This window comes from Syzygium oleosum, unplaced genomic scaffold, assembly GCF_021117445.2.
Source record: "Syzygium oleosum isolate NSW1041296 unplaced genomic scaffold, Sole_v2.1 Sole_v2.18, whole genome shotgun sequence".
NCBI classification, from domain to species: Eukaryota; Viridiplantae; Streptophyta; class Magnoliopsida; order Myrtales; family Myrtaceae; genus Syzygium; species Syzygium oleosum.
The window spans coordinates 1,332,408-1,355,298 of NW_026607502.1; the positions used below are offsets into that span (position 1 = coordinate 1,332,408).

General features: G+C 41.3%; 4 protein-coding genes and 1 non-coding gene across 10 annotated transcripts; 3 read left to right on the top strand and 2 right to left on the bottom strand.

Annotated features, from left to right (window-relative positions):
- The first annotated feature begins 3,963 nt into the window (after positions 1-3,963).
- Positions 3,964-5,894, top strand: LOC115686613 (CBS domain-containing protein CBSX5-like). The gene is made up of 2 exons (XM_056319496.1): positions 3,964-4,384; positions 4,938-5,894. The coding sequence occupies exons 1-2, from the start codon at positions 4,035-4,037 to the stop codon at positions 5,737-5,739; spliced, it is 1,152 nt and encodes a 383-aa protein (XP_056175471.1). The 5' UTR covers positions 3,964-4,034; the 3' UTR covers positions 5,740-5,894.
- On the top strand, positions 5,610-11,595 carry LOC115686628 (E3 ubiquitin-protein ligase AIRP2-like). 6 transcript variants are annotated; one of them, XM_056319497.1, is made up of 6 exons: positions 5,610-5,751; positions 6,253-6,476; positions 8,404-8,554; positions 8,659-8,725; positions 8,826-9,060; positions 11,134-11,595. In XM_056319497.1, the coding sequence occupies exons 2-6, from the start codon at positions 6,322-6,324 to the stop codon at positions 11,342-11,344; spliced, it is 819 nt and encodes a 272-aa protein (XP_056175472.1). In that variant the 5' UTR covers positions 5,610-5,751; positions 6,253-6,321; the 3' UTR covers positions 11,345-11,595. The 6 variants fall into 6 exon arrangements, with proteins under 6 accessions (XP_056175472.1, XP_056175476.1, XP_056175475.1 ...); XM_056319501.1 differs by having other exon boundaries at positions 8,826-9,083; positions 11,134-11,290; XM_056319500.1 differs by having other exon boundaries at positions 8,826-9,010; positions 11,134-11,290.
- A 674-nt stretch (positions 11,596-12,269) lies between these two features.
- Positions 12,270-14,464, bottom strand: LOC115686629 (tetraspanin-19-like). The gene is made up of 5 exons (XM_030611986.2): positions 14,047-14,464; positions 13,610-13,709; positions 13,213-13,293; positions 12,980-13,084; positions 12,270-12,634 (listed from the first exon to the last, which is right to left on the bottom strand). Exons 1-5 carry the CDS (start codon positions 14,205-14,207, stop codon positions 12,467-12,469), a joined length of 615 nt encoding a protein of 204 aa, XP_030467846.1. The 5' UTR covers positions 14,208-14,464; the 3' UTR covers positions 12,270-12,466.
- A 278-nt stretch (positions 14,465-14,742) lies between these two features.
- Positions 14,743-14,815, top strand: TRNAV-UAC (transfer RNA valine (anticodon UAC)). The gene has a single exon. It is a non-coding gene; the product is annotated as a tRNA-Val (tRNA).
- A 299-nt stretch (positions 14,816-15,114) lies between these two features.
- On the bottom strand, positions 15,115-20,761 carry LOC115686655 (uncharacterized). The gene is made up of 5 exons (XM_030612021.2): positions 20,524-20,761; positions 19,088-19,141; positions 18,241-18,344; positions 16,370-16,408; positions 15,115-15,572 (listed from the first exon to the last, which is right to left on the bottom strand). Exons 1-5 carry the CDS (start codon positions 20,597-20,599, stop codon positions 15,423-15,425), a joined length of 423 nt encoding a protein of 140 aa, XP_030467881.1. The 5' UTR covers positions 20,600-20,761; the 3' UTR covers positions 15,115-15,422.
- Positions 20,762-22,891: the final 2,130 nt, after the last annotated feature.

Sequence of the window (22,891 nt, forward strand, 5' to 3'; positions counted from 1 at the left end):
TCGTAGGTCCCTCGAAATAGCCCACTAGAAAAATTGGAAGTGGAGGGTGACATCCACGAAGGGTTGAAAGATTTTTACACTACCTTGATAATTGTACTGGGGAAGGAAATGATACTGCTGGGATGCGCACGGACCACGGATATAGAAAACATGATGGGATATTAGGAATGGCACGTGGGATTTGACGAACGCCGAACGGGACTCGCACGCGAAACAAACTAGGGCATAACCTGATTATGATATCATGTTAGAATGTCCGGTCCGAAAGCTTAGATTTGTTGGTAGAGGGAGATCACATGTATATAAAGAACACTTAGTCATAATAGACAAATGATGTGGGAATCTTAACAATACGCCAAACTAATTCTTGTTAAATGCGTCCTTTAAAAAACAAAGGATCTCAATGGCATATTTTGTTTTGCATAAAGTTATCCAGTACAATTGTAATTTGCTGCTTCGAATTTGCTTCTTCGATCGTTCCTGTAGAAGCCTAAGACCTTACCAAGAGGGAGACCAAGTTCGACCCCTACACCACAACGCCTGCCTTTGAGATTTCATTGACCGATCAATACCATTTTATTGGGAGCGTGCAGCAAAAATCCAATACCTTCACTAGGGGAGAGAGACCAAGGAAGAACGAGTCTAAGCCCGTTAACGTATCGAATTGAACCCTTCTTTCGTCAAAAGCTTAAGCTAATGAATCATGGGGATATATTTACTACTATGCACCAAACTAATTTTTCAACACAGGACTTTATTAGAACAACTTCAACATGCTCCTCCATATGTAAAAGATATTCAATTGGCATCACCACGAGGAACTTTCCATTCATTACAAACCAAAAGCCACGTCCAAGTTTGCTTAGATCTTTGACGAGGAAAGCTGCGGCAGTGGAGCGCATTCGTTGACCAGAAAAAAACAGAATATGCTCGGCTCAAAAAGTTCACAGAATAAATGGCAACATACGGTCGAGAAAGATATTTATTCATTAAGGTGATTTAATTGCTCGTGCAAAAAAAAAAAAAAAAGAACGTTACTTTGCACTTGGCAATTATTAGAATGTCTAATTCAAAAGCTTCAAATTTCTAGGTGAAAGGGGAATACATGTATATAAAGAGCATGTAAATCTCGTTGGCAAGTAATGTGAGATACTCTTGACACCCCTCCTATGGAGCCAAATCATGAACGGCGCGTGAAATTTCATGAGTGGAGTGCCGTGCAGGCGAAATAAACCGAGACAAAACATGGGTCCGACATCATGTCAGAATGTTCAAACCGAGAAAACCGAGACTCACAAGCTCCATTGACAAACGGGCCTAAATGTATATGAATCGCATGTAAATTTGGTCGGCAAGCGACGTGAGATCGAGGCTTTAACGAACGAACGGTTGTCAAACTTTTAAGCTTGTGGAGCTCGGGCGGTTCTAAGGTTGTTTTCATGAAGCAACGAGCAGCGTCAAGAAGAGGTCGTCCACGCACAAAGAGGGCATATTCGCTACTGCAAGAAAAGAATAATAAATGCTCGAGATATTTCATTGTTTATTTTATCTTTTGAACCAAATTTAATTTCGAAAAAAGAAACAAGCTGGAGATGCAAGAACAGCTACGAATTCGAAAAATCGTGGAAATAGTGTTTGGAAAATGGACAACTTGGTTCCAACTAACGTCTTTAAGGATTAACGTGGAAAGCTGGTAATTATTAAGGATTGAAGGGGTACAAAAATCTTAGAATATAAATATATCTTTTATTGAAAATCACTAATTTAAGTAGTATAATTAATAGGGTTAATACCACAAAAAACCCTAAATTGGTACACCTGTGACAAATTTATCATCAATTAGTTTCCGTAAAATTGTCACAAGTGTACCAGTTTTGGATTTTTTGTGGTAAAAAAATTAATTTGGGATAAATTTGTCACGGGTGTATCGGTTTATGATTTTTCGTGGTATTAACCATAATTATTTCTCATAGTTCTTTGGTGTAATTAACAATACAAGTCATGTCCACAATTTATATATATACATCATATATATAGAGAGAAATCTCAATTTGTTTATCATATATAAATTATCTTTACACTTTACTATTTATGATACCGGTTGATAATAAATTTGAATTAATGCAAGTATGGAAATAAATAAACCTTTTCGTGCATCTACACAATATGTAAAGTCAGCTTTTCGTGACATTTCTGAGTTAATTCACTCGAGGTATTATTCGCTTTAGCCCGTCCCATACTTAGGAGGTCATTCATCCTAGTAGTGCTCTAGCATGCGCTCGCTTAACTTTGGAGTTCGCTTGCCATTACGTCAGAAAGCATATCCGTGAGTTAATTTTAGTTTTCACACATATTATATATTATCTCATAGTCACTGTCTCCCTGTTCAGTGCATAGTTCGGCTCATTCCCGCCCCATTCGCCATCCTAGAAGCCTACCATGAGCCACCCCTTTTCCGGACCCTCTAGCTCTAGCGACTACTCCCCTCCCTCGTCGGACCGGGTCGTTACAGCTTTCAAGTTTGTCGTAAGCTTTTCATACAAGGAAGATGCCGTTATATCAATAAATATAGAAAAAGTAAAGAGAACATTACCTATCATTAATGATTAAAAATTCGATATCTCCCGGTAGTAATCTAACAAAGCTATCTCCCGGTAGTTGAAGCACATTATCTAATTTGAAATAATTTTTCTAGTTTAGTTTCCCTAATTTGACGTTTCCTTAGTTCCTATGTCTTAGTCCGTCTATAAATAGAAGGTGCAATCACAATTTCAAAAATCGGCATGTGAATTAATAATATACGATTCGACCAAAATAATAATAATAATAATAATAATAATAATAATAATAATAATAATAGTATACGAGAACCGTTTCTAGGCGAGCGATTCATTAGCATTCTTCACCTAAATTCTTCGGCGGTGGATTCAAAGCTCTCTCTATCCTTTGGCCGGTGGAACATTCTGTTCTGCCTCGGCGGTGAACTTATCTATCCCGAAGTCATTCCCCCCCCCTCCCCCTCGAAACACTTGGGACCGCTTTCAATCCATCCCCCATCGAACACCTTTCAGCAACTTCTCGGGGACTCACCGCGCATCGGATTCGCAATGTCGTCGACGAATGGTGCTACTACTAATGACATCTCCTATCCATGAACTTGTGATCAATGTTGAAAGCGAGATCACCCACGATTGCAAAAGATCTTAGCACAAGACGGATGGATAAAAACATGGGAAAAAATAACACGAATAATCTTTGGATTTTGGCCCAATGTGCAATGTAGTCCCTAAATTTTAAATTTGTTTAATGCAGTCCCCGAATTTTTGGTACATGTTCAATTTAGTCCTTGAACTGTAAGAAAATGTTAAACGTAGTTCTTTCATTAATTCAAGATCATGGACTATATTTGACATTTTCACATAGTTCAAGGACTATATAGAACATATACAAAAAATTCATGGATCATATTCAACATTAGACTAAAGTTCGAGGACCACGTTGAAAAAATTAAAAATTTAGGGAGCACAAACGACCATTTGTGTCGTTCTGCATAAAAACATCCGGAAAAAAATTACGTTTTTTCGGGAACCTGTAAAAAAAAAAATCCGAACACCTGGCAAAAAAAAAACCAAAATAAAAAAAAGCAATTTTAAAATTACCTGGCAGTGGTGTTTTTTTCAATCTTTATCCCGACAAGCGGTCCCCACGCGTAATGCTTTTTCCGGTAAATAAATAAAAAAAAAAAGCCCCCCCCCCACCCGGTACGGACAAGTACATCGGGCCCCACGCGCTCGCCCCCCACCCGCCCAACGTGTTAATTCCCGGTAACCCGAACCTGTCCACCGGCAGTATCCGGTAACCGCCCCCGCCCCCCCCCGCCCTTTAAATACCGCCCCTCCCCCTGAACTGCCTTCTTCAACCTCCCGAACCCCAGAAGCTTCTCCGCTTCCACCACCCCCACCTCCTCCATTTGCGCAGATCTCGCGCGAACCTTCTTCCGCTCTCGATCTCGATCTCGATCTCGCCGTACTTGCATGGCAGTGGGATTGCCGGCGCACGAGATATCCGACCTGTGCCTCGGGAAGCCCGCGCTGAGGTGCCTCCCCGCCGCCGCCACCGTCGGCGACGCCCTCGCCGCCCTCCGGAGGTACGGCGACGCCGCCGTCGGCCTGTGGGGCTGCGGCGACCTCCTCCTCCCGCCGCCGCCGGGCGGGGGGGCCGGCGGGGGGCGCGCGTGCGTGGGGAAGGTGTGCGCGGTGGACATCGTGTGCTTCCTGTGCCGGGAGGAGAACCTCGCCGATCCGGCCGCCGCGCTCCGGTCTAAGGTGGAGGCCGTCGTCCCGAAGGCCGGCGGCCTCGTCAGGCACCTGGAGCCGCACGCCAGGTTCGTGTGTTCGTAGATTTCGCGGTTCATTTGAGATTTTCATTTCGGCGCTTATTGCGATTAGGTTATGGAATTTGGGCGAGGATTTGATAGAATCCTGATGTGAATGTAGGATTCGATGCTTGTTTCTGACTTCCGATGTTACAGTTGAACCGTTTGTGGCTCTACTTTGATGAGAATTGATTTGGTTTTTGCGGATACCTGGATGGGATTGTATGTAGACTTTTCCTTAAACTGCGGTTCTCGATGATTCTAGTTCCAGTCATGTGTTCGTTCGTCCGATTTGTGTCTTGTCCTAATCTTAGGTAAGGAGTTCATCGAATGTTTGATATGAATTCGCATTTGGTTCTTCGTTGGAACGTTCAATGCTGAAATTCTGCCATTGTTTGCGACTGTTATGATGAGAATTTGGTCTAACTTGATGATACCTACGTTCATTTCGAAGGGAGCGTCTTTTCGCAGTAGCTATCTGTGTGTCGAATTCGCCTTGATTTTGTTCTTGTATCTGGACGTTGAATGCGTTTTTTGACGGCTCTGTCTCTTCTGATTCCAGCTTGTTGGACGCGATCGAGCTGATCCTCGAAGGCGCGCAGAACCTGGTGGTGCCGATGCGATCTCCCGGAGGAACGAAGTCGAGGAATAACCTCCTCCACAACCACCGTGAATACTGTTGGCTCACGCAGGAAGACATCATTCGATACCTCCTCAACTTCATCAATCTCTTTGCCCCCATACCGGCCCTCCCGATAAATTCTCTCGGCATCATCGACACCGATTCGATCCTTGCCGTTCACTATTACGACCCTGCTGCATCGGCCTTGCGTCTGATCCCCGAATCCAACCTCAAACAAACTGCAGTGGCGATCGTCGACGACGAAGACCAATTGATCGGCGAGATCTCGCCATTGACCCTCAGTTCCTGCGACTTGACCGTAGCTGCTGCTGTTTTGACGCTATCTGCCGGAGATCTCATGGCGTACATCGATTGTGGTGGTCCGCCGGACGATCTAGTTCGTCTGGTCAAGGAAAGATTGGAAGAGAAGAACTTGGTCACGTTCTTGGAGTCATTGGAAGAGGAACTGGCGTTTTCTTTGCCATCCGCGTCGTCCTCTTCCGATGAAGAGTTTGGGTGCGGGAAGGGCGGGAGAGTCGGAGGCTACTCCGCGAGGATGGTGAGGAGGTCAGAGGCCATCATGTGCTATCCGAGCTCTTCGCTCGTCGCGGTGATGATTCAGGCGCTCGCGCACAGAGTCAGCTACGTCTGGGTCGTGGAGGAAGACGGGAGCCTCGCCGGGATCGTCACCTTCAAGAGCATGTTGAGGGTCTTCCATGAGCGGCTAAAGTCCATGAGCTGAAACAGAGCAAAGGTGAAATCAAGATTGATGATGAACTGAAAAACTCTGATTAAAACAGACTCATAAACATGGCACAGATTGAATTTTGGCTGGAATTGCGCGAGTTTGAGGATGCGAACTTGAGTTAATCTTTAAATCTATATATGTTTTTTTCCAATGATGGGAACCCAACATTGATTTGCTGAAGTCAAGAATGAAATTTTCACTATAGAGATTGATAATGTTAAGAGCAAATCTAAGTGTAATTTGGAGCACGAAAAATACTGAATGTACCATATTAACGAGATATCTTAACGTGATTGTAAGTACGGCGTATGAAGTAACAAAATGGTAATCGAGATGAGAACCAAAGACTAGAAAATTCGCAAAATGGTAAGGTTTGACTCGTGCCTAGTATGATCAGAACGGACCATCAGTTTTATAAGATTAGACAATTCGCGAACGATTTGCTTCCTCGTTCGATGCGATAATTTTACTGGTGGAGAATGTATGTACTTTATGGACTTTACACAGGCTCGGGATCTTCCTCGGTCCATGGCGTGAAAGGACCCTCATTTAGTGGACTTCCATCATCAGCAAGCGATGGCTGACGGGCTGACGGCTCGGTTCGGTCCAGCTCGGCCCACCGGCATGCCTGCCTGCCCGCCGTCGGAAGACAGCGCGTGGAAGAACGTATGGTCGGTGTACCTAATCCAGACACAAAGAAGCAAGCCCCCCAAAAGCAAAATGATGCCAAGGTACTACACTTGCAAGAAACGGTCGCCATGTGTATAAGTTCTCTCGGAATGAATGGGGGGGCTACAACGTGCACATTCGACAGCACGAGGACTTAAGGACTGGGTACTCCTATGGACCAAATGGTGGGGGATAGCTTAGTACTTTGTGGTCTAAGATTCTATTTGTTTCGTAGAAAGTAGACAATTTAAAAAGGATTTTCCAAGAAATTATTGCTTGTATTGCCAATAAAAAAGCGAATGAACGAAATTTATGCATAAATTGCTGTCCACAATGAAAACATTTTAAATTGATTAATTATTTCAAGCGATACAAATAGCTATTTTTTAGGAAAAATGTTTTCCGAACTATTCATTTTTCGCAAAATGAATACAGCCCGTTGTCCTGCTCAGGAACCGCACCAAGTACTAATTTATCCAATGCTATGCTACTTTAGGTCTTTTGATCGAAACGCATTGTTCCGAACACGTCGTCGTCAGGCCCTCGTGCCAATAAGGTCAAGTCTTTCACCGCGTAACGCCTTCTTCTCGGATCAAATCTGTTCGGGATCACGAAGGACAAATTAAAAATTAGAAAGAGAAAAAAATTGAAAAAATAGATATGGAAAATAAGGGAGGTGTGTCATTCTTTTTTGGTAAATTTTTCAAGCCAAGACGTTTATCCACATGATGTGAATTAATTAATTTTAATCCGGATAAGGTCGGGAGCGTAGTGTAGTGTTGCGTTGCGTGTGTTCTTCGTAAATATTTCCTTTTTTTTAATTTTCCATTATTGTTTTTCTTTCCTGTCAGAGGGACTCAGAGTCAGAGATGATCAGATAGATATTATTTTAGATATATACATATATAAATATATAAAACTGGATAAATATTATTAAATTTAGCTCTGTCTGTCCGTACGCTGCATCACACGCTCCCCCCACCCCACACGACGGTCGCCGCCATCAATTCCTCCTTACGTGTCCTCTTCCTCTTCCTCCTCCTCTTCCTCTCGCCACACTCCTCCTCCTCCTCCTCCTCCTGCTGCAACTTTTTTTCTAGATATCTCCGCGATCGCCGACGGCGCGGCGAGTGGGGGACCTCGGGTTAGGGTTCTCGGCGGCGGTCTCCGACGTGGGTCGTCTCGTTTTTGTTCTCGTCCCGGTAGCGTCTGTATGGTGTTTGGTGGGTGAGGGTTGGGAGGTTTTGGTTTGGTTTGGTTTGGTTTGGTGGGTGCGGGAGGAGGGGAGGGAAGAAGGGAAGATGTATATGGGGTCGATGCGCAAGTCCTTCAAGGACTCTCTCAAGGTGCTGGAAGCCGACATCCAGCACGCCAACACGCTGTGAGCTTCGCATTTTTGGGCTTTCGATCGTCCGCTGCTGCTTCTTCCTCTTCTTAAATCTTGAATCTTTTCCGGTTTCGATCGCAGTTTGTTTGTTGAGTTAGCAACTGGGTAGGTGAGTTCAGCTCGCTGTTGCGCCTGGGCTGTGATTCGTTTGCTGCTGATTTGCCCGGTCCTGTTTGAATTTCGGTTCTTGCCCCTTTTGCTGTTGGAGTTTGTCGTGCCTCGTTTTCATTTTCTGGAGGAAGTTAGCATTAGTTTTCGATTATTGGACAGTGCACTTGGGTTTTGCTAATGTTACGGTGCCTGTCTTTGCAATGCGAAGTTAAGGGTTTTCGCTTACCTGGTCTTACCGAACTGTTGATCCGCAGTGGTTGGGGAAAGGTAAAGCTGGTTGGAAAGTGGAAATGAGCTTCCTTCGGTTCATGTTTATCTTTTCTTATGGCTTTCAGATTTGTGATCGATTCCCATTTTTTAGTTCTCTATGGAATTCTTACTCGATTGCCCGCTTGAGCTGTTAACTTCACCAGTTCGGAGTGTGTGCCGACTCTGCGTGCATGTCTGGAATCTCTTCTTGGGGAGATCTTAACTATGCAAATGTTGTGCAGGGCTTCAGATTTTCCGAGGGAGTATGATGGTGCCTGTCTCCAAATGAGATTGTCGTATAGTTCAGCTGCACACCTCTTTCTCTTTCTTGTGCAATGGACAGATTGCCACCTTGCTGGTGCCCTTGGGTTCTTGAGGATTCTTATTTACAAGGCATGAAAAGATTTTTTTCTTTTCTTTTTGATTCATTGGCAGCATGTCAGATTAAAAGTTTCAGGAACATGAATATCTGACCCAAATATTTTGCTCTCTGGTAGGTTCATGTCGATGGCACGACAACAATGTCTATTCACGAGAGAAAAGCAAGTGTCAGAGAGTTCTATGGTGAAATTTAGCGTTTCCAAGCGATTGATCTAGCTTTATGGTTGTGTGGTTACTCCATAGTGCATCTGTCCCCTGATTCAACGTTGCCATTGTTTACCAGCTGTAATTTATCCCTCTTTGGTACAACTTCAGAGAGGCATTACAGATGCTGAAGAGAAAATGCAGAGGGCAGTTTGCCTGGAGAGATACCGCAAGAGAGAGGAAAAGGAACATATACGGCGCTCAGATGTAGATGCTGAAAGGGAAGACGAATGTGGAATATGCATGGAGCTGAATAGAAAAATAGTACTGCCTAACTGCAACCATGCTATGTGCTTGAAATGCTACCATGATTGGTAATCCTTTTGGACCTGCAATTGTAGGACACATGGCTTTTTTCGTTACTCTTTTTTAACTAAGGCAAATATCAGTTGGGCTGTTGGTCTTGAGCTGTCCTTCCCTCCCCCTGCCCCCCTCCCTCTTCTCTTTCCATTTCTCTACCCTCTCTCTTCAATTTTCGATGATTTATCAGCAAATTCCACAATGTTTAATTAGTTAAATGCCAATGTCTTTTTGCTTATTTGGGTGGTGGGTTGTGGGGGAGGGGTTTGGAGAAGTGAATTTGCACTTCTAAGCATCTTGCCTCCTCTCTTGAAACAATAAAATAATTGAAATGGTAGCTCTTTCTTTTCTCTTTTTCTTTTGATATGGGGGGATAAAATCCTGAAAGAGAGTTCACAATTCACATCTGCTGTCAGGATGGCATTTTGAATTGTTGAAATTGTTCTGTGGGTTACCATCTCATGAATTTCTTGATGAGGAAAAGTAGTCTGACAGATATGCTATGTTTCATTACTAGCAATTTTTTTAGGAATGACTCTCATAGTAGATTTTAGAAGCGACCGTGGCTATGACTTCTGATAGAAGAGCGGCATTCCCTGATGAATAATTAAGAATAGGAAAAAAACAAAGATTCACCAGTTTTCATAATAGACGCTCTTTAGGTGGGTGTCTTGGGGGAGTTGGAGAGAGGGAAAAGGAGAGGAGGAGGTGGGAGGGGGATGGATGATGTTGTATATATAACAAACACTTTTTTAAACCCTAAACCGCTCTGTTGGGATGGGTTAAAACAATGGGAGTGGTCTTTGTCTAAAGTTTCTGTTGCTTGGACTGAAAAAAGCAGCTCTTGAAGAAGGATTTCAAGATTGAAATTGTGGAATGATGCTTCGACAATACCCTTGTCTGCTCTGAAAACTCCAATGGTTATACTTGTGTGCTCTTTTTTTTTTATAATCTTCTTAAGATATTGTACTCTTGCTTTGAGAGTGTCTTTTAAACCCTATGATTCTTCTGGAGATAATATGACATAAGTATTTTCCTTTTGCCAAACCCAGAAGAAAAGGTGCTTTCATAAGTATTATTGCTGCTTTAAGGAATTTTAATCTATCGCTATTGCCTCAATAGTCACAAGGATGCCTCTTTTCCATTATGGTGAAATGTATGGGAGCAATTTGCAATTGCTAAGAGGCAGACCAAGTGTACAAATCCAACTAGGTATGAATATTAATGAAACCTAGTAGGCAGTCCCAACAGTCAAGTATTTTCCTACTCCACGGAAAGCAATTCTTGTAATATGAGTCTTTTGGTTTACTGCAAACGGCATATCTGTCCTATTATAAAACAGTTTGTGCTCTGATATAATAGAAGGTTTTGTCTATAAGGTTTGTCTAACATGGTACTGGAATTTGTCCCCATAATTATTGGAGGTTTGGTCTCCCATAATCAGCTGTTCTAGTAATCTTTGTGTTGGAGGTTTTTCACATGGTATCGTAACATATTTTTCTTTATATCAGTATTACTTATGCTGGTTATGACTAATGAGTATCAGATTTCAGTTTCTTTTAATATAGGATAGTATGTGTTGCCATTCTTGCAGACTTACCTGTCTTGACCATTCTATTTCTAGCTTGATATTGGTTTCTTTTGGGAGGACAGTGATATTTTGATCAAATAGTTCTTGACCTAGGTTTGGGTGCAATTTAGTTGCACATTCTATTCTTGGGTTTTGATCAGTCAGACTGGCTGGTGTATGTTCTGTTCTCTGTTCTCTGAAGAACGCTTTGGCAAGCTGCTGTATAGATACTGACTTGGGATATGCTTTCTGTCATATGAAATTCAAAATACGGAGAATTGCTATTGCATGCTTTTCTAGCAATTTTTCTTATGCAAACCGATCCAATTAGAGGTTATTGCTTGATGCTTAAGTCTTTCTACTCAAGCTCTCACCTGATTAAGTGAATGGGCTATGCTTCTTTGAAGCAACAACTTGTCAGAAAGAAATAATTAGTCGCATCTATATATTATGAGCTACTTGCTCTCCATGCAGGAGCAAGAGTTTTCCATCCTTAAAACGTTTATGCATTTTGCAGGAGAATGAGATCACAATCATGCCCTTTCTGTCGCGACAGTTTGAAGAGAGTGGACTCTGGTGACCTCTGGGTACTTACTGACACCAGGGACATAGTAGACATGCAGACAGTAACCCGGGAGAATCTTAGGAGGCTCTTCATATACATAGATAAGTTGTCGCTGATAATTCCCGATACCCTTTTTGACACCTATGATTCTCACCTCAGGTGAATGGCACAACTCGAGCTACTTCTTTGCACAGTTTTCTTTTAATTTCTCCCCTTAATAACCAATTCGGGGTTAGTTTTCTTTTTTCTTTCTAATGAGGCCAGCCTAAGCCAGCCTAAGTTATTGTGGGCTGGATGGCCTTAAGTTCATTGCAATTCTATGTATAAACTCCTTGCAAGATGAACTTAACACTTGTGTATATATGTTTGTATATATTGAAGTTCCTCGAAAGGTACATGCCTTTCCATTTTAAAGCTGTGCTATTCTGTGCTCTCATAATGATTTTTGAGCAGGATGATGTGTACGCTATAACACAGTGCACTAACACACCGGATGAGGAGGTTTGAAATTTGGGGTCTTTCGGCCTCTCTGCAGCTCTTACCTTTTGAATTTTATGCAGGATTGTTGCCGGTGATCCTGAACTCGAATCAAGTGGTAATTTTATACTCTTTACAGATAAGCTTGCGATAATGCGTTCCCAACTTGCTTCTGCTGATTGCCTGATTTTCGATCGTACGTTTGAGCTTCGACAGTGGCGGGCGATGTAGTTGCATTCCTTGTGCAAAAATGGAGATGCCTTGCGACGTGCGGGGCTCGTCATTAATCACTTGCACAGAATATCTATTATGGTCCTATTCACATTCATCATGAGAATATAATGGAATTAAATGACCCGACATATAGTCTCATCTTCCCTGATTCTGTGGCAGAAGGTATCGTTCTTTGGATTACTCAAATAAGGCTATATAGATGGCGGAGAATTCGCGAAAATCTCAAGTTCAGTCCACAAGCTCTTAGGCATTCTCTTCATCTGTTGGGGGCTCGTGCTATTATTAGCGATCATGGCAACTTCAATGGTAGTAGCCCGGCAGGAAACTACTTGTCAAGCTCCATCTATCACTTTAAAGTTATGTGGGGGTGATCAACAGTAGTGAATAGAAGGATTGTATTCTGCAATATTTTACAAAACATCAAACATACGTGACACGACACAGCATACATTTAACCCACAAAAATGTCTCATGCTTCTAGCAGAAAGGACAGCACACACAGCACATATTGCATATGAATAAAGAGAGGGAGCTTGAAATGTGTCCATCATTCATCTGTTCAAAGCTTTTAGAGCTATTTAACGGGGGCAAATGTCGGCGGCACAACAGCGTACGGAGGCAGCGGAGGTAGATGACCCAGAAGTGGAAGCTTCGTTGGAGGGTACTCGTCGTCATCGTCGTAGTCAGGTCCCTGGCGTGACCTGGCTGTTCTAAGCACCACGGTCAACAGGATCGACAATCCCTGAAGAGTCGCAAGAAGCAATAAATAAACGTTGAGAGCTTACAGAAAGATTGATTCACGTTGGAGAAAGAAAAAAGATTGACATCACTCCATTTTATTAGCACAATTAGTGGGTGTCGTTGCAAATTCTCATAATCATATATTTATAACTAAGGTATGATTTATATCTAAGTATGCACTAAAATGTAATAACCCGAGTAATCTAGCCAATCAAATCAAAATGTGTTCTTCTCATTGACGATCGACATATATTTCTTGGACAAATGTTCGAAATCGGCCAGAATTTCAACACATCTCTTCGAAATAAATCGAGAAACGGATACAAATTGATGGAGCATGAAATACCTGTGCTAGGATTATTAGCAATCCTATCCACTTGAAGACATCGAAGTTTGACTTCACAAAATCCTCAAAGTCGGAAAATCTTCCGGTTGGATCTTCAGGTAAGTCCTTTTAGAGCATCAACCACGGTGTAAAATAAGCAAACATTTCATGGATTATGCACCGAAAGTGATAATAAGTCAAAGACAACTTCATGTAATGCTGATTTCTGGAATTGCCCTAACCATGAACATTACCTTTTCCCAGTCAGAATTCAGGAGTACATCTGCAGTCACCATGATTTCAATCAGGATGAGCAAACACATGATGAACATGTACTTGATTCTGATTAAGGGTCATCAATTGATACAATAGAATTTAATCAAGCACAAAATGAGCATAACTATTCATAATTGACTGAAAATTGTTGCTGAATTTGCATCTTCCAGGCACATTTCTACATCTAAAACAACCAAGAAGCTTATCAAAACTCTTTCTCTAATCCATTCTCATAAGCAGTTCTTCAGGAATACTTCCATAGTGGATTAACTTCATCTACACTCTGCAGTAGGAGCTTGTTAATAGGGAAGCTTTTTATCCTTGCATAGTGTCTAAGCCAATTGAGAAAGAGAGAAGTAGAAAGAAAAAGGATACACAAGAAAGGCAACAGCCATTTGCACTGTCAGCTGCAGCACGTCCAATCCATGTGATAAGGCACAAGATCACTCCCATCCCCAGAAAAGCATAAATGAACCTGCATTTGAGTCCCAACTTTGCTGAGAAATTGTAGGATCTCCCTTTGAAAAATTAGCACTGAGAATAACTATAGGTTGGAGCAAGGAAAAACTGTTAATATGCACCCGGTTTCATGCACCGAGTGTATGCACTGTACTATATTCGATTTAGCTCAACTCCACTTGAAACCCATATGATCAGCAAGTTGATATTTGCCGAATGCACATGCATTTTATGAATTCGATGATATTGATTTTCACTTCATGCCTTCAACTTAGTCCATAAAGTTCCGATTTTTTTTTGGGGAAAAGAGTCGTAAGTGTACGTAACATTAGTTTGGAGAAGAGCAAGCTTACCAAGGAGCAGTAGAGTAAAAGGAAGAGCCTTCATCCATGTCTCTCTGCCAAACTCTGACCATCCAAAAGCCATATAAGATCATGGCCACCCCAACCATCCCCACCACATAGTTCACCCATTTCATCAGTGATTGCAGGCAACTCCTCATTATTCTTGCCATCTCAATGCCCTTGATTGCCTCTCTCTATTTTCTCTTCAAAAGATAATAAAAAAAGAATTCTTGATAATACTTGGTAAAATATGGGCCGATTGGTATAAATCCTACAGAGCCTCACGCTTCTAGATATATGTTTCAAGATCTTGGACTAAAATTTGTGGGAGAAACCAAGTGAGTACTAATTCTCTCAAGCCCTTAACGTGGAAGACAAGCTCGATCCGACACATGGGAATGGGGAAGCAAATGAACTTGCTTTGTGTGTGGGTGTCCAAATCATAGTTCAGTTTGGAACATGACAAATGAGGAAACTTCATAGGCTCAGACAATGAGTTCTCTCTTCTACGCTGTCATCCGTCCTTGTTGCTTCTCAGTTTATGGCCAACCGAAATTATGATTTTTTCACTAGCAAATGAGCAAACATGTCAGTGAGAAACTTCCAAGACATTACCCATTTTGTTGGACTGTTGTGCTCATAGTGAAGTGTCGGATCTTCCATAATAGGTTGTAATGCTAATCCAGGTGTTGTGGTTGGAACCGAGTTGCTGTGGTGTAGTGGTTATCACGTTAGTCTTACACACTAAAGGTCCCCAGTTCGATCCTGGGCAGCAACATTTTCTTCTTTTCAATACAATTTATGACTATCATCACTATAAGTTTGTTCCATTCCATTCCGGTATCGGCGGGCAATCTCCTTTTCCGGTCGTATTGGTGAACTTGAGAATGTCGAGTTCAGATTAAGGACATTTTTCTCAACAATACGCAATCATAATCCAATGAAACATGAGTCTCGATGCTCCAATTGCGGAACGTTCTTCTTTGCAATGCTTCATGGTGATTATTCATCTGATGAGATTGTGAAGTATGTGGTTAACACTTTGCTACAAAAGTAAAAAATCTCCAGCACATTCCGTTTGATGAATAACATGTCACGATCAACAATGCCGAACTGGATTGCCAATTTGGATCCAAGTTACATATTGCATCTAACTCAGAAAAGTTCTATAAATTTCTCCCTAAGGTCAGAAGAAAGAAGTGCAAAAAAGGCCTAAAACTGGTACGGCGGATGAGCGACCCGATATATTGGGTTCAGTCAGCCAAAATTGGTCGTTGGAGTTAGCTGATCAGGAAAGCAGCATACGATGTGAGTTCCACTGTAACCTCCTGTGGATATCTGTTGTTACTAAAATCAAAAAGTTCAGCTCTTAGATGCTATGCCTCTCAGGCGGAGGTGCAAGGAACGTCTTCGGAGGGCACACTAGGTTTTGGAGATGGTTCAGTTGCCTTGTGAACAGCAGGAGGAGAAGGAGGAGGAGGCTTCGGTGGTCTGTTTGGATGAACTTGCTCGACTTTCTCCGGAGGAATTTCAAACTGCAATAAGTATTTGAATATTGTTGTGTCAAACAAAAAAAAATGCAGAGCAGTAACAGGAAGTTATGAACACCAAATAGGGAAAAGCTTCATCAGCTTGTGCATTATGTTTAATTCGCCGTACTGACCCCAGATCAAGAGGGGCATAAAAAGGCAAAGAAATACAGAGGATAAGTCATCTCTAAGACAACAGTCGCAACACTCTGTTTTCAAGCTTATGCCAGACATACAGCACTATCTCTATATCTAAAACAAAATGCCAATCATGTGAAAAGGGTCATTGAAATTTCAATAAATCCATATCTTCTTAAGTATATATATGGAGAAAGAACAATGAGTAAATGATCGATGTGGAGCTAAGGAGATAATTTCATTAAATATGTAGCTTTTCTCTGAAAACACCTATGTGAACTCGACAAAAAGATTGACATAATAGCTACCCAGAGCAGAGCTGCAGTAGAGGAGATAAAACTTAAAGGAGCCATGTTGACCAGTACTTCTAAATCTGCAACCATACAAGAATGCTGGAAGATAACTTCCACACTTGAATTAAATTATATGTAGGTACTTTTAAAATAGTCCATTGTTGTATAAGCCTTAGCATGTGCGTGTATGCCACGCAGTAATTGATGCAGCTCAATAGCCAACAAAATGCAAGCTTGAAAAGGCAACAAATGGCTTCTGTATAAGTGCATCCATAATATCCATTAACACAATATTATCATGATGGTTCAGCTTTATAAATTACCCTAGATGCAATGAAATGAAGAACTTGTTTAATGCACACATTAACTGACCTTGTAGCCGCAGCCAGATACACAAGCATGGAAACATTCCTGTAGAAGAAAAGGAAGTAGAGGGAGGTCACGTAAAATATTACTTTGTACACATATATCAACCCTATCTACAAGCCCTATTCATGATGACTACCAAGCACTGCCAATTCTGGGAAGATAATCTCCTGCCATGTCACTCCACAAACAGCCCATATAATTAGTAGCGCTTAAGTCAAATTCAAGAGGCAGTTTCTTTCAGTAAATTTAGAGTTTTCATTTATTCTTCAATCAACTATTGTCAGACTTCAATTTCTCCAGAAGGACTAAAATAAGTACTTCATAGTTCCTAACGTGCCTTGCTTCAATCACTTAAAGATGCAAATACCAAATTGGAACCAATGTATAAGGACATGCGCATGACCAGATTCTACAAGCATTAAGAACCTGCACAACCCATCAACAGTTTTTATGAGCAATCCTGCATGCCCAGAGATGTGGACACTGGGGTCGTGGGTAGCGACTGCACCCCAAAGTGCCTCCCTAGTCAGAAAATGGCCATGAATGCCAGTTATACTTTGTCTCCTTTAATGGCCACTCTAAGTCTTATATAAAGGAAGTACTATTGTGCTTTTGTTCCCCTTTTGGTTTGGTAAGATATCAAAGTCACTACTGAAATTCTTTTAGTAATTGATAGGTTAAAGGGCCACTAATTGATGTGTCAAAACCACGAAGAGACCAACCGATACGATTAAACTACTAATGAGACATCTTTCGGCCAAAAAAAAACTACTAATGAGATACTTGATTTACACTAATAAAAATTACCTAAATTAAAGTCCATATATTACTTAGGTGCATAACCTTTTGACACCAATTTGACAATATATGAGTCACAATCAAAGAATGGCCAGCATCAGTAACGTATCAAACCTTGCAAGTAAGGATATTTAACATTGAGATTCAATTATTGTTGTTTTAATTTTCGTTTATTATTCTCTCTCTTTTTAGTCTTGTAGATTTCTGATTTAATATAATTCTCTTCTTAACAAAATCCTTCATTATTTAACAAGACCTTGAAAAGTAGACAAAAGTTCTTGGGAATTCACATTGGTATCAATTTTCTATAAGAGCAGTTTATTATGTTGGAATTCGTTATATATGAATAGGTAGTTTGATGAGCATTCTAATTCATCTTGTGTTTCAGATCAATACGATACTAATTTTCATACAAATTTATAAAAAATTTCTACGCAATCGCCATTAGGTAGGTAAGATATGTGCTTGAGATTTAGTTACGTAACCACATTTTCACACAAGTCACCCATCTAACAATAATACCTTAATTTGTTTGTAATTGACAAGGACCACCAAAAGACACGATATGTAAACCTTTCAGGTGAATATGAATCAAGTATCTTTCCCAAATTGGGGTCATGGTTGCCCATACCCATATACATAGAGTTTTATCATTGTGCAAACTTATTCAGTACTCCCCAGTAAACTTTTAGTGTGATGTAGGAACTTATGGTGCAATACAGAACGATCTTTTGGTAGAATTCACAACAATAATATGGAAAGCTGAATGTCGGTTACAATGCTACAGGATAACACTGTAGCTTAAATGTTGCAACTAATCACCATTTTTATGGTGAGATATAATTCGTTTATCTCCAGATAGGAATGCATACGCCACAAACCACCAGGTTTAGCTTTAACATGGTTTAATAACAGAAGGCTGATTCAAAAAACAGAACATTTGGCACGAACCACTGCCAACTAGGTAACACAGCCCATACAACAAAAAGAGGGGAGGAGAGAGAGAGATAAAAAAATAAGGACCAGACAAAAGTAAAGTTTACAATTTTCATGGAAAGTTACAAGGAGATTAAAACCTCTGAGTAAGTTGCAGCACCAGGAGAGCGATCAATGTAAGCACTCCACTGGCGGTCCTTCAGCACAGGGTCCTTGTAACACATCTCATTGCACTCTTCCAGACCTAAAAATCCAATGACCCAGTCAATGAAAGTAGGAAATCAACAAAGGATGAATTTGCTTGGTGCACATCTAGGCAGGTGACCTGTCCCAAGGCTTCAGCTAAAGTTATGTGTAAGATAGAGAGAGCAGTAGGAACGAAGACTCAAAGCTAGGTTTCAACCAGGCAAGGAATCTGTACATCGATAACCCTAGATTTAGGTCAGATATTTTCGAGACTTAAGCTTTCAAAGACAAGAGGAGCGTTAGACAATAGCATCTTCTCCAGCCCTCAAGCTTCATGATCTTAAGGCAGTCATTGAGAATTTTACAAAGCCAGGATGAGGAAAGATGTCTTCACCTCAATGAAATCATTCCACTACTAGTTCTTTTGTTGTCAAATCAGCAAAAACATATGTGTTAAGTGTATCGTGGCAGGGTCCAAGCAAAATTAAAGCCAAGCATCAGTTCTTGATTAAACTCCATCCCCTCCCCCAACCACACCTCCATAAATAAAATAAAATAAAATAAAATAAAAAAGATAGGCTGCTTCGTGACAAGAGATGCTCCATTTGATTAGCACTTCCCCAAATTCATTGCTTAATCTCTTCCTCCTGGTGCACACTGAGGCAAAGGAGAGCCTGAAGCTAAGTAAGGCATAGTTCTCAACTCTTGACTACTCTAGTAAGCCACTCATGTTCTGTAATAGTATGAAGGTAATGTCCAGAAATAAAGGTAAAAGATAGTCAAACATAAAAGGGAACTCACATTCTTCCCATGTCTCTCCGTCAGCATCACAAGCCTTCTTGCAAAAAACTCTCCCTGCATAATCCTTTTGTTGTCATCAACATAATCCACTTAGTAGGACAGAGCAGAGATGACGTTTAACATGTAAAAGTCAATCACTAGAAAAGGAGGGGAAAAAAAGCGACAACCAATTCAAGCAAATGTTTTTGCATTTCACACACGCACTCAATTGAAACCAACCAGTAAAATCTGACAGGTAAGATCTAAAAAGTTCCTGCATATTAAGAATCTGTAGATTTCCATCCAAGAAGTTTCCATTAAGTAACCATGAAGCAAAACGCAGTGGAAAAGAACCAACAAAAAAACTCACAGGGCACCGTGTACTCCAGAAATCTAATAACAACGGGATAGTATTCTGCTCATTGCTGAAAGAGAAAACCCCACACTACAAGGCAAATGCAGCACATAATCTAACAGGTATCTCGATTGTCAATCTAAAATATGAACTCAACCATTATCTCCAACATAAATTTCTATAAAAACAGGGCAACATCTCATGTGGAGCAATAGCATAACAATTACATATATAACACAATATTGAATATCATCACCTAGACATAGTAAGTAATCAACAGTCGAGAAGCGTCTATAAACAAAGACAACTATTGAGAGCAGACAGAAATAGAGAGAGACACGCGGATGGACACTTCTGATTAGGTGAGGACGGAGTAGGGTATGTTGTGGTGGGCAATGACACAACAATATACAAAACCACCAGTATATAAATAACCAAATTAACATTCGTTGCGATCCCCATCCTCACTACATGGCGAGGAACGCTAACCAAAAAGGTGGGAAGTCCGGTTTGGTAAAATTAACCATAACCGGCGAAGTACGTCCGTGAGCAATGCAACAGCAAATACATTTCCTTTTACACAACACCATCAAATTCTGCCCATTGGGTACCATCAAACAAGAAGTCCCTACAGAGAAAATCACAGACCAACTCAGGACAGAACAAAGGGGCCTTCAAACTCCATCCAGCCATGATCGACCCAAGCACCACACTTCTTCTTCTTCACAATCTCTTCCAATTTCGTCTCCTGCTTCTTATTTCCCAATGCAATTTACAATCCCAGATCAATAAGCTGTCTATAAACACAGAACTGAAAATGTGATCTCGCTACTCAACCAAACGCCTGCATTTCTTATCCTCTATCGAGAGCGACGGCACTAATTCTCCTCCATTTCACGCAAACAGAAAAACCCAAGTAGCCCCACGCAAAGAGCTCCTGAAACAACGCTGTTTTTAAGCTTAAAACGTGCACCATCGAGCTATGACATCCCGTCAAAAACACGAAACCCGCCATGCGACTAACGAAGAGGAAGCTCGATAGATAGACGAGGATCAAAAGGCCAGAGAGAGATCGAGAGAGGAACGAAGAGTCGGAAGATACATGGAATCTGAGTGAGGGCCGAGTACTTGCTCGTGCATTGGCTCCCGCACGGAGACGCCCATTGCTGTGGTATCATCTCTCTCTCTCTCTCTCTCTCTCTATAGAAGAATCCCCTCGCCGAATAGCTCTTCAAGCTTCGAAAGACGGGAAGAAAACCAGGTCCGCCGTCGTTGCCGTCATGGCCACACACCCACGAGCACTTGCAGAACAGCCGAAGGGTAGAGAGAGAGACAGAGACAGAGAGTGGCTTGTTGAAGAAGACGACGGTGTTAAACGAACCAAGAACCAGACCCGTTCCTTCCCGGACCGGCCTTGAACCGGGCCTGATCTGGACCGCCCGGCCCAAAAAACCCCCAACGTATGGTTTGGTTCGGACTAGGGGTGAGCATAGTCTGGGTGGGCGTTCCCACTCCGGAACCGTGGACCACCCGCTAAGGACCGGTTCCAAAAAATTGAAATCGAGAATCGCCCGTCGGTTCCATGGACCCACCCGAGAACCGGACCGCCGGTCCGGTCCGGTTCCGGGTGGGTCCATGGAACTAGTCTCACTAAGTTTTCCTAGACAAATCAAAAAATGGTCCGGGTTGGCGGTTCCACATCGAGAACCGGGAATCGGACAGGTACCCACCGGTTCCAAAAAATTGGAATCGGGAACCGGACCGGTTTCCTTGGGAATCACCGGTTCCGGGCGGTCCTGGGCTGTCAGGGCGGGTCCCGGTTCTTTTGCACACCTCTAGTTCCGACGGAACTAAAAGTGTTATCTTGTTTTCTAATCTTCCAATTACGTTTCTGGTTTTGAAACTTCAATTAAAGTGTGATTAGCCTAATGCAATTTTCTAATCTCCAAATAAATGAATTTCGTGTGCATCAATTTCAAAACGGCGTGAGCTGTGAATCGGGGGGAAAGAAAGTTATGGGAAGAATAACACAAATGATCCTTAAAATTTAGTTCGATGTGTAAAGTCACCCTCGAAATATTAATTTGTGCAGTGCAATACACAAATTATTGATAAATGTTCAATTATCATATTGAACAAATTAAAAGTTTGGGGATAACATTGTATATCCGGCCAAAGTTTAGGGATCATATTGCAAAAATTAAAAGTCCTGAAATGATATTGTAAATTGTGTCAAAGTTTAGGGATTATTGTGTTATTATCCAATGTTATGGGGCTCACAAGTAGAATATGAAAAAGCTCATTCAGATCTTAATGCCACGAACATTTTATGCCATTCTCAGCCTCCAAAAGGCACGTTTCGACATGTTTCGATAATACTTAGCTTTTCTCGCTCATTTGTTGTTCAATCGTGTGTCTTTAACTTGCTCATGGCTTTTCTCGGAGTGTCTAAAAAGTAAAATTTTGCTTATATTTTCAAATTGTTAAACAATTTTTTGTAATTTTTCTAAAAATTTTATGAGCCCGAAATTATATCTCGTTACATCCTCCAACTGCTTCTAAGTTCCACTAGCCACTGTCCAAGCCCAAGCCGTTGTTGTCAATCCTCGTTATGCTTGTGTGATTGATGAAGACTCGGGCCGCTTCTGAGAAAGAAGAACGAAGAATGAAGAAGATGGAAAGAGAAAAAAGAAAGAAAAGAAAGAAAAAAGCCCTCGACCATGGCATGTGAGATGCACATGCCTTATTTGAGATAAAATTGGCTACTTTAAATCATTATTTGAAACAAGATTCATTTTTTATCATCTTTTGAAAAAATGGCTTATTTCGAATGCCTTTATTCGAGATTTTCCCCAATAAATTTTAAATTAAGTAAATTATAAAGAAACCATGTGTTTTGTTCGCTGGGCGAGCGATAATGATCACACTTTATATCCACGTCATGTATGGTTAGCACTCCTACCATTTCTTTTTTATGGGATAGTTTTTAAAAATCTTAAACCTATTATACGGTATCCAATTTAGTTTTAAACCTTTTAATTCTGCCAATCTTTTGACGATTTGCTAATTTAGTGCTAAGCCTTCTTTGTGTCAATTTAGTCCTGAACGTTTTAAAGAATTGTCAAATTAGTCATAAACCTATTATTTGAATATTTGGTCGGAAGAATTACATTGTCAAATCGTAAAAGAGTTCAGGACTACATCGACAAATCATCAAAAAGTTTATGGCTAAATTGACAAATCGTCAAAAGGTTGAGGACTAAATTGGCACAATCGAAAGGTTTAAAATTGAATTGGCTGTCATACAATAGGTCATCTCTTTTATTACTGAAATTGGAGCTAAACCGGGCTGACCTCAGTCCGGTCCAGGTAATCCACACGGGCCGGTCCGGTTTACAAACGCCACGTGGCGAACCGCGCCTCGTCCCAACGGATAAACGTGCACACGACGACTCCGCTCGACCCCTTCA

Bases quoted from the DNA above. Each gene is read 5' to 3' on its own strand.
- LOC115686613 (XM_056319496.1), top strand. From the start codon at position 4,035: ATGGCAGTGGGATTGCCGGCGCACGAGATATCCGACCTGTGCCTCGGG. The intron at 4,385-4,937 runs GTTCGTGTGTTC...TTCTGATTCCAG, and splicing joins CACCTGGAGCCGCACGCCAG to CTTGTTGGACGCGATCGAGC.
- LOC115686629 (XM_030611986.2), bottom strand. From the start codon at position 14,207: ATGGCAAGAATAATGAGGAGTTGCCTGCAATCACTGATGAAATGGGTG. The intron at 13,710-14,046 runs GTAAGCTTGCTC...ACTCAAATGCAG, and splicing joins TTTTACTCTACTGCTCCTTG to GTTCATTTATGCTTTTCTGG. The intron at 12,635-12,979 runs GTATTTCATGCT...GCGACTCTTCAG, and splicing joins TGCTAATAATCCTAGCACAG to GGATTGTCGATCCTGTTGAC.
- LOC115686655 (XM_030612021.2), bottom strand. From the start codon at position 20,599: ATGATACCACAGCAATGGGCGTCTCCGTGCGGGAGCCAATGCACGAGC. The intron at 18,345-19,087 runs GTGAGTTCCCTT...TTGGATTTTTAG, and splicing joins CGGAGAGACATGGGAAGAAT to GTCTGGAAGAGTGCAATGAG. The intron at 15,573-16,369 runs GTCAGTTAATGT...TACTTATTGCAG, and splicing joins TATCTGGCTGCGGCTACAAG to TTTGAAATTCCTCCGGAGAA.
- LOC115686628 (XM_056319497.1), top strand. From the start codon at position 6,322: ATGGCTGACGGGCTGACGGCTCGGTTCGGTCCAGCTCGGCCCACCGGC. The intron at 6,477-8,403 runs GTACTACACTTG...AATGTTGTGCAG, and splicing joins AAAAGCAAAATGATGCCAAG to GGCTTCAGATTTTCCGAGGG. The intron at 9,061-11,133 runs GTAATCCTTTTG...TGCATTTTGCAG, and splicing joins TTGAAATGCTACCATGATTG to GAGAATGAGATCACAATCAT.